The 10,655-nt window shown below is 36.6% G+C and overlaps 1 protein-coding gene across 1 annotated transcript; it reads left to right on the plus strand.

Annotated features, from left to right (window-relative positions):
- The first annotated feature begins 1,139 nt into the window (after positions 1–1,139).
- On the plus strand, positions 1,140–7,936 carry LOC131615239 (uncharacterized). The gene is made up of 5 exons (XM_058886711.1): positions 1,140–5,250; positions 6,677–7,191; positions 7,278–7,431; positions 7,485–7,723; positions 7,862–7,936. Exons 1-5 carry the CDS (start codon positions 1,140–1,142, stop codon positions 7,934–7,936), a joined length of 5,094 nt encoding a protein of 1,697 aa, XP_058742694.1.
- The last annotated feature ends 2,719 nt before the right edge of the window (positions 7,937–10,655 follow it).

A 10,655-nucleotide genomic window follows, 5' to 3' on the forward strand; every position in this document is an offset into this window, starting at 1 on the left:
TCACAACCGCTCACAGTTGTGAATCTTAAAAACAAGCTGCTAGAGTTATGGCCATCTATTGGAAAATGGGGGGTGACTTCTTTAGGTAAAGGTTTTTTTGAATTCGCCTTTTCTTCGCTGGAAGACGTGCAACGTGTTAGATCTGTGAATGCTTGGTCGATCCCTAACGGTATTCTTAAATTGTTTCCTTGGACGAAGGATTTTGTTCCATCTACACTGAAGCAAACTTCAGCGCAGGTCTGGATACGAATACATGGTCTTTCTCAGGAGTATTGGAGACCTCGTATTCTATTCGCTATTGCAAGTAGCATTGGTACCCCCATCTGTATAGACTCAGCATCTAACAAATCTGCGTTTGAAAGACCGTTTGGACATTTTGTTCGAATATTGGTTGATTTGGACCTAACTAAAGAACTCAGCTACAAGATTCTGGTGGAAAGAGTAGGTTTTGCTTTCTTTGTGGATATAGAATATGAGAAAATCCCAGAGTTCTGCTCTTTCTGTAACTGTATTGGACATTCAATATCCAACTGTAAAAGAAAGGAACAAGCAACAGGGGGAAAGGGCTATGAACCTGCCTTGAAGAAGGATAAATCCGCATACATACCCACTGGGAGAAAACTCGTTGAGGGGGATTGTTCTAAAGGCAACTCTAATTCTCAACCGATTGAAGTTGATAAGGAAAAGGAGACTATGCCAAATCATGATGATTTAATAGTCATTGAGGATAATACTCGGAAAGAACCAAAGGACATGGAAACTGACAGGTCTCAGGATAGGGTGGAAGATCCTTATATTGAGAATGATGCTGCCATCCTAATCCCTGTATCTAATTTGCATAATATTGCAAAACCCCTTAGTGTCGAGGAATCATCAGATAGTGAGTATGTGGATAATACTCAATTGGTTGATTTTGTTCCTGAGACACAATTAGATGAAAATTACAAGAAGCAGGTTACAAAATTTCTTGATGACTCCTGGAAAAACATGGCTGACTCTGAGGACCCTGGCGTCGATCTTTTCCAGCATAAAGACTTTCAGCTTGTTACTAGCAAGAAAAGAAGAAACAAGAAGACAACAACGAAGACAACAACAACAAATACCCGACATAAGTCCGGTTCTAAACATCTTACCTTATGATGAAGTGCCTCTTCTGGAACATAAGGGGCATTGCTAATAGCTCTTCTAGGCTGGCTTTAAAGAGACTGATTCAAAGTAACCATCCGGATTTCGTGTTCATTGCGGAGCCGTGGATGGATTTTTGCAATTTTCCTCAGAACTGGATGTCCAGGTTTGATCTTAAAGTTTTTGCTTTTAATAAAAGGGAAGGCCTTCTGCCCAACCTTTGGTGTTTTTGTAAGTCTAATCTAAACCCTACCATTCTTGCTGTTGACGATCAACATGTTACTTTTTCTGTTAGTATTAATAGTAAAGTTGTTAACATCTCTGCTGTTTATGCGTCTACTTGTTACACTGCTAGGAGAATTTTGTGGAATAATCTTAATAATCTGATAATCAACTCTAAGACTCCTTGGACCTTTTTAGGAGACTTCAACGCTATTATTAGTGCCGACGAGTACAAAGGGAATCATACTCCCTCTAACACTCCTATGCATGAGTTCTTCCAATGGTCGGATTCTAACCATCTAATCCATCTTCCTACGGTTGGAAATATGTTCACATGGAGTAATGGTAGAAAGGGGAGGCACCTCACTGAGAAAAGACTCGATAGAGTCATTTGTAACTTGGACATGATGGACACTTGTAATACTATTGTCTGTCATACTCTAACTAGGGTAAAATCTGACCATTATCCCATTTTCTTCACCTGTAAGTGGGACAACATTAGTTACAAATCCCAATTTAAGTTTCTTAGGATGTGGACTTTAAGTAATGATTGTGAGAAAGTCATCAAGGAGGTTTGGAACACTAAGGTCTATGGTTGTCCCATGTATGTGCTTGATAAGAAGCTTAGGATCCTTAAGTGTAAGTTAAAAGAGTGGAACAAAGTTTCTTTTGGTGATGTTAAGATTAAGGTTCGTAATGCTGAAAACTCCTTAAACGATATTCAGCAGAATATCAGCATTTCTGGCTATTCAGAGAGGCTGCAAATTGATGAAGTCAAGGCTCAGCATGAGCTGGAAAAGGCCCTCTGTATGGAAGAGGCCTTCTGGAAGGAAAAAGCGAATCTGAATTGGCATATTGATGGAGACAGAAATACGAAGTTCTTCCATACGTATGCCAAAATTAAAAGGAAGAATAATTTGATCTCCTCCTTGATTGTTGATGATTCGGTTACCACTGATCATAACATTATTGAGAACCACCTTGTCAATCACTTTTCCAATCTGTTTAATCAAAATGCTCAGTTACAGGATAATGGCCTCATTCATAGAGTCATTCCTAGTCTTGTTAATGAGAACACCAATACCTTGCTCACTATTACCCCTAGTGCTGATGAGATTTATAATGCGGTTAAGAGTCTTAAGACTGATTCAGCCCCGGGCCCTGACGGTTTTGGGGCTTTCTTCTTCCAACATTTTTGGCACATTGTTAAGAATGATGTTATCGGGGCTGTCACTCAATTTTTTCTGCAGGATTGGATTCTTCCAAACTACAATGCTAATACTATTATCCTGATCCCTAAAACCAACGAACCTAACTCTCTCAATCATTACAGGCCTATAGCTCTGGCCAACTTTAAGCAGAAAATTATCTCTAAAATCATAGCTGACAGGCTTGCAGCTATTCTTCCCTCCCTGATATCCAAAGAGCAAAAAGGCTTTGTTATTGGTAGGAACATAAAAGACTGTATTTGCCTCACTTCAGAAGCTATCAATATTTTGAATAACAAGAGCTTTAGTGGTAATGTGGCCTTGAAAATTGACATCTCTAAGGCCTTTGATACTTTGAGTTGGGACTTTCTTCTCAAAACTCTTAAATGCTTTGGTTTTTGCAGCAAATTCTGTAGCTGGATTAGAACTTTATTACACTCTGCTATGCTCTCCATAGGATTCAATGGGAAACAGGCTGGTTATTTCCAATGTTCTAATGGAGTTAGACAAGGGGACCCCTTGTCTCCTCTCCTATTCTGCTTGGCTGAGGAGGTGTTGAGTAGGGGTATCTCTAATCTTGTGGAGAACAATCTTATAAACCTCATAAAAGCCACCAAAACTGCCTTTGTCCCCTCCCACACTCTTTATGCTGATGATATTATGATCTTTTGTCGTGGAGATATTAAATCTATTACTGCTATTGCCAAGTTACTCAATGATTATGCTAGTTGCTCGGGCCAAATTTGTAACACCTCCAAATCTCTTATTTATGCAGGGGGAATGACTCAAACTAGATTTAAATTTTTGGCCGACTTGATTGGTTTTAAAATGGCTTTCCCTCCTTTTTTGTACCTTGGAGCTCCTATTTTCATAGGGAGAGCAAAACCTACTTACTTTTTGTTTGTTGTGGACAGGATTAAGTTAAAGCTAGCCAGTTGGAAATCCAGTCTCCTCTCTATTGCTGGGAGATTGCAGCTGGTAAAGGCAGTTATTCAAAGCATGGTTCTTCATAGCATAGCAATTTACAATTGGCCTGGGTCTCTCATAAAGAAAATCACTTCCTGGATGCGGAATTTTATCTGGAGCGGTGATATGGAAAAGAAAAAGCTTGTGACTGTGGCATGGAAGCACTGCTGTAACAGAGTTAAAGAGGGAGGGCTTGGCCTGAGATCTTTAGCCGACATCAATTCTGCCTCCAACCTCCTTCTTTGTTGGAATTTTGTGGAAGGAAAGCAATGTTGGTCCTCTCTGTTAGCTTCTAGGGTTAAGAGAGGTAACAACTTCATATCTTACCATATTAAATCTTCAATCTGGTCCAGCATTAAAGATAGTCATAAGCATGTGATGGAAAACTCTAAATGGATTTTAGGAGATGGTTCTAAGATTAACTTTTGGCTAGATCTTTGGCTGGATGAACCCCTGGCTTCTGTTTACAAAATACCTGAAATGTTTCACAATCAGCTATCTGTTATGGTCAAGGACTGGCTCGTGAATGGTTCTTGGTGCATCCCTTTGAATGTGCAAACTGCTTATCCTACTCTTATGCCTTTAGTCTCTAATTTATCCTTGCCCAGAACTGATATGGAGGATTTTGTGATATGGAAAGGGACTGATTGTGGTGGGTTATCTATGAAAGTTGCCTACGATTTCTGTCATAAGCTGAGATGCAGTAGTCCTTGGCCGTATGACTCCTTCCCGTGGGATAAGAGGGTCCCTCCCTCCCATTCCTTGCTTGTGTGGAGAGTTATGCATAATCGTTTACCGACTGATGAAAACATGTCTATTAGAGGATTCTCTTACACCTCTATGTGCTCCTTATGCAAAGAAAATGTTGAAACTACGGATCACATATTTTTCAACTGCAAGTTTTCCTTAGAGCTTTGGCACTGGTTGATTGATAAACTTAATTATGCTGGCTCAATTTGCAGTATCACTGATTGCTTGAATTTGTTGTCCTGTCCCTGGTCTCCCCAAGCCCGTGTGGTGGTTTTATCTTGTATTTGCAGCCTGTTTTACCAAGTTTGGAGGGCTAGGAACACTATGCGTTTTGATGGAAAATCTCTGCATTGGAAGTTTTGCATTGGATCGATTGTTTCCAGGGCTAAGCTTGCCGGTGATAATTCTGGTTGTTGCTCGAATAACTCTATTGAGAGCTTCAGAATTCTTAAAGCTTTTAATATTGGCATCATTCCTAGCAGGCCTTCGATATTGATGGATGTTATTTGGCACCCTCCTCCAAAAGGTTGGATAAAAATTAATGTGGACGGTTTGGCTAGAGGTAATCCTTCCTTATCTGCGTGTGGTGGGATTTTTCGTGATGAGAATGCGTGTCATGTTGGTAGTTTTTCGGATTTTTTGGGTGAAGGCTCAGCTTTTTTTGCAGAATTGATGGCGGCAATTTTAGCTATTGATAAGGCTAGAGTCTTGGGTTGGAAAAAACTTTGGATGGAAACAGATTGTAGTTCGGTGGTTAAAGCTTTCTCTGACTCTTCGTTGGTTCCCTGGAAAATTAGATCTCGTTGGCTTTTTTGTGTTGCGTACACTCGCAATATTGACTTCATGATATCCCATGTTTATAGGGAGGCCAATTTTTGTGCTGATTTTCTTGCCAACTTAGGTCTTTCTAATAGTAGTTATAATTGGTATAATTATGTGCACTCTATCTTAATTAAGGATTACCTCTTAGACATGGAGGGTACCCCTAGGCTTAGGCTTTGTTTATAAGGGGTCTTGGTTCGGTCCCCCCCTTGTGTATCTTGTGATCCTCTTCTTTTTTTTTTTTTTTATAATATTCTCAGTTTAAAAAAAAAAAAAGATGGATCCCTTTTTTTATTTCATCATGGTTATTGCTTGCAATGATATACTAATGGTTAGATAGAGATGGATTTTTGTTGAATGATTGAACTCAATTTACTAAACAACTTCAAATTTTTTGGGTTCATTTTAGTTCATCAATATACTAAACAACTTCAATTTTTTGTGTGTGTTCATTTTAGTTCATTAAACAACTTCAATTCTATTTGTTCAATAATAGATATATGTCGTATTTATGTTTTTTTTTTTAATATTCATGTATTTTTTTATATTGTTTATTTAAAGGATTAAATTATTAATTTATGAAATATTATTGTGGAACATTAATATTAGAGATTTTTTTAAAATAATTTAGAGTGAGAGGTTATGGTAATAAGATTAAAACATGAGACTTTGAAAGGAAGAGGAACACACTCTAAAGATTCAAGACTCAAGAATTCACCACTAGGCTACCAACACCTCTTATTCTCATGGGAATGTAAGATTCTCAGCTTATTGCATGAGATTAAAAAAATAACAAATTCATGAGTAAATCATATTTCTAGAAATAAAAGATATCTAGATATAATAGCATTGACTGATAAGCTAACTTATAGCTTATGATTGATAGCTGGTGACTGATGATTGATAGTTTATAGCTTATAGTTGATAAACTAATGAAAGTGTTTGGTAAAATTAGTCATTCAATTAGTTGATAATTAAAATTACATAAAAGACATCCAATATAAAATTATTTTATTTTAAATTAAAATAAATTATAAATTATAGTAGTGAGTTTTAGTTAAAAGAATAAGGAAAAAATAGAAGAAAAAAATGATAAGCTATAAGCTATAAGTTAAAATGTTATTTGAAACGGTGTTTGGAAAATAAGATATAAGTTAATAAAATAAGCTATAAACTCGTGACAAATAGACTATTACAAAAGAGATATTTTATTGTCATATGAACTTATAAGCTATAAGCTAAAAAAAATATTTTGCCAAGCAGAATTTTATTATTGTCATCAAACACATCCATGTTTTTTATACATGAGCCAAATGCATGCCTTTGTATGGTGTCCAAATGTCTTATGCATTTTACAATATTTTATCCCTCTTATTTGTTCACGAGAATGGATTTTAAGACCCCCACTCAAAAGAATATGTTGATCTTTCAACAAAACATTGACCATTATTATTAATATCAAATGATTATTATTGAAGTTTAAATTGGTGTTTGACTATATTAGTTTGACTCTGAGAGTGGAGAACGATGTGGCGTCTAGTGTTATGCCAGTGATGTGTAATTTCATGATGTTTTTCTTGAAGATATCTGTGATTTGCCGCCAGAGTGTGAGGTGGAAATTGCCATCGACCTAGTACCAGGTACGAGCTCGGTGTCAATGGCTCCTTATAGGATATCTACTTCAGAGCTGAGTGAGCAAAAGAAACAACTAGAAAAGCTGTTAGAAAATAAGTTTGTTCGTCCAAGTGTTTCTCCATGGGATGCACCAGTGTTGCTAGTTAAGAAGAAAGACGACAGTATGAGGTTCTGTGTTGATTATAGGAAACTGAATAAAGTTATTATCAAGAACATGTACCCTATTCCGAGAATTGATGATCTGATGGATCAATTTGTGGGTGCTTGTGTGCTCAGCAATATAGATTTGAGTTCTGGTTATCATCATTTTCGAGTGAAACAATACGATGTTCCGAAGACCGTATTCAGAACGAGGTATGGTCATTACGAGTATACTATAATGTCGTTTGGAGTGTCAAATACGTCTAGAGTATTCATGGAGTATATGAATAAGATTTTCCATTCGTACTTAGACAAGTTTGTGGTTGTGTTTATCGATGAGTTGTGTAGGAAGTATTGTGAGAAAAGAATTTGTATGTAAAGTCATCTAAGTGTGAGTTCTGGTTGAAGGTAGTGGGTTTTCTCAACCATGTGATTTCTAGTGGTGGGATTGCAGTTGACCTGTCAAAAGTTGATGTTATGTTGCAGTGGGAGACTCCAAAGTCTGTTACAAAGATTAAAAGTTTTCTGGGATTGGCTAGTTATTACCAGAGGTTTATCAAAGGTGTTTTTCAAAATTAGCATTTCCTTTGACTTAGTTGACTCAAAATGGTCAAGCTTATATTTGGGATGTGAAATGTGAGGAAAGTTTTCGAGAACTCAAGAAGAAATTGACAACTGAACCAATGTTAATTTTGCCGAGTCCCAGTGAGTCCTTTGTGGTGTATTGTGATGCATCAAATATGGGTTTAGGTGGTGTGCTGATGCAAAAGGGTCAGGTTGTGGCTTATGCTTCTCCACAGTTAAAAGTTCATGAGAGGAATTATCCAACGCATAATTTGGAGTTAGCAACTGTGGTTTTTGTTTTGAAATTTTGGATACTTTATCTTTTTGGTTCCAGATTTGAGTTTTTCAGTGATCACAAAAGCTTAAAGTACCTATTCGATCAGAAGGAATTGAACATGAGGCAGAGAAGGTGGCTTGAATTCCTACAGGATTATGATTTTAGCTTGAGTTACCCTCCTGGTAAGGCTAATGTCATAGCTGATGCATTGAGTAGGAAGTCTTAATTGTACATGTCGATGCTTATGGTTCAAGAGTTAGAATTGATTGAACAATTCAGAGATATGAGTTTAGTATATGAAGAGACTCCTATCAATGTGAATTTAGGTAAGTTGAAATTGACCAATGATATCCTTGATGAGATCAGAGAAGGATAAGAGATCGACTTGGGATTGATTGACCGGTTAGCGTTAATCAATCGAGGCAAAGATGGTGACTTCAGCATTGACGAAAATAGTGTGATGAGATTCAGAGATGGAGTTTATGTTCCATATGTGCCCGAACTTAAGAAGAGAATTCTTGATGAAGGACACCGTGGTAAGATTAGTTTCCACCCATGTGCGCCCAAAATGTATCAAGACTTGAAGAATATGTTTTGGTGGCCATGAATGAAGAAAGATGTTGCTGAATTTATGTATGCTTGTTTGACTTTCCAGAAGTGAAAGACCGAACATCAGAAGCCGTTGGGTCTGGTGCAACCATTGAATATTCCAGAGTGGAAATATGATAGCATTTGCATGGACTTTGTTACATGTTTGCTGAAGAGTTCAAAGGTATGCGATTCAATTTGGGTGATTGTGGATAGGTTGACCAAATTAGCCCATTTTATACCGATAAGGAACAATTATCCTTTATAAAAGCTGGCTGAATTGTATATCGATGAGAATGTGAAACTACATGGTATCCCTTCAAGTATTGTGCCAGATAGGGATTTGAGATTTAAATCGAGGTTTTTAGAGAGTTTACAAGCTGCTCTAGGTACTAAGTTGAGGCTGAGTTCCGCTTATCATCCGCAGACAGACGGTTAAATAGAGAGGACCATCCAGTCTTTGGAATAACTACTGAAGGCTTGTGTGCTAGAACAAGAAGGTGCTTAGGATAACAAATTGTCATTGATTGAGTTTACCTACAACAACAGTTTTTATTCTAGTATTTGAATGGCACCGTATGAAGCATTGTATGGTATAAGGTGTAGAACTTCTTTGTGTTGGTATGAGTTTGGCGAGAGTGGTGTCGTCGGACCTGAGATTATTGAGCAGAGGGTTGAAAATATCAAGATGATCCAAGATAAGATGAAAGCATCGTAGAGTCATCATAAAAGTTATCATGACAAGAGGAGGAAGACACTTGAGTTCCACGAGCGGGACCATGTGTCTTCATGATGTGTCATCAAACAATGTGTCGACCATTTTAATATGTGGGGATGACCAGTTGGTGGGAGCATAGTTTGGGAGTGTGAAGAACAGATACAAGAGTCCTATCCGACTTTGTTTTTCTCAGGTGATTTGCAAAGGCAAAAATTTCTAAAGTGGGAGAGAGTTATAACACCCCATTTTCAAATAGTTTATTTTAATCGATTTAATTATGAATTAATTATAATTTTTTGTATTTTATTGGATTGATGGGTTGTGGTAGCTAAATAATAAATTGGTGTAGAAGTTAGTTAGAATAAATTAAAACTTATTAGAATTATTTTGATAGTTAAATAATAAAAGTTTATTTAATTTACTTAAGTAAATATATTAGAATAATAAAAATATTAGGAAAATAAGATGTGTAGAGAAATTGATGGCAAGGTTGGAATTAAGAAAAATATGGAGGATAGGAAAGGAATAACGTAATTAGAAGGAATTATGGTTTGGAATAAAATAAAGGAATTGGAGAACCTGAGAGTGGCAGTGCGTGAAATTTTTTGGAGAATTGACAAGAGGAAATAGTCAAGAGATAGGAGAAGAAGAGTTTCAAGGAAGAGATTTCATTGCTTGCTATGGGGATTGTTCATCTATGAGTGCCATAACCATGAATGGGCAGAGTGGTTTCTCTTAACCTCCAATAGGTTTTTATTTCTCCATTGTTTGATGATGACTATGAAGAATGAATTTATGTGATAATTGTCTTTTGTTGCCTTGTTGTTGTTTTGCCTTAAATCTATGAATGTATGATGAATTATGTTGAAATTGGTGTTTTAGGGTATGAATATAATTGATTAATTCATGATGAGATTGATGGAATTGTGTTAATTGGTGATTATTTGATATGTTATTCATGTTAGAATGTGAAATTGTTGAATTTTGATTGATGAAATTGGGCTGGGTTGGAGTATGAATGATTGGGAAGGTAGAGAGGATCGTAACTTGAAAACTGAAATTTTTGCACTTTGGACTCAGTGCAATCGATTGCACTCCCAGTGCAATTGATTGTATGGCCTCAAAAATGAAATTTTGGCTTTAGCAGAAATTAAGCAGGTTGGATTGCAATCCCAGTGCAATCGATTGCACTTCTTGATTTTTTGAAAAAAACGGTTTTACCCTTGTTGCGTTATCCGACAATTTTGGCCATAATTTTTTATCCATACATCCAAATGACACCCCGTTTGAAGCGTTATAGAGCTAATGCTTAGAGCTACATCATGGTAGTGTTTGGTGAATTACGTGAATAACAATCATGTTCCTACTATAGTGATGTTTGTAATGGTTTGTATGATTGATTCATGAGTTGTAGTATAGATTTGATGAGGTATTGATGATATAAATGAAATAACATGATTGTATGTTATGAATATGCATATGTTGAGGTGTTGATATTGGTGATGTTGTTATGTTGGTTGTTATAATGATGTGGTTATGATTTTAATGTTGATGATGTTATTACGATGATGTTATTAATGATGTTATTAATGATGTTGCATGTTCAAATATATGCATGTTATTTTGATGGTGATTGCAA

This window comes from Vicia villosa, linkage group LG6 (genome assembly GCF_029867415.1).
Source record: "Vicia villosa cultivar HV-30 ecotype Madison, WI linkage group LG6, Vvil1.0, whole genome shotgun sequence".
NCBI lineage: Eukaryota > Viridiplantae > Streptophyta > Magnoliopsida > Fabales > Fabaceae > Vicia > Vicia villosa.

Coding starts and splice junctions, on each gene's coding strand:
- LOC131615239 (XM_058886711.1), top strand. CDS start 1,140: ATGAAGTGCCTCTTCTGGAACATAAGGGGCATTGCTAATAGCTCTTCT. Junction 5,251..6,676: donor TTACCTCTTAGACATGGAGG/GTACCCCTAGGC, acceptor TTTTTCTTGAAG/ATATCTGTGATTTGCCGCCA. Junction 7,432..7,484: donor TTACCAGAGGTTTATCAAAG/GTGTTTTTCAAA, acceptor AAAATGGTCAAG/CTTATATTTGGGATGTGAAA.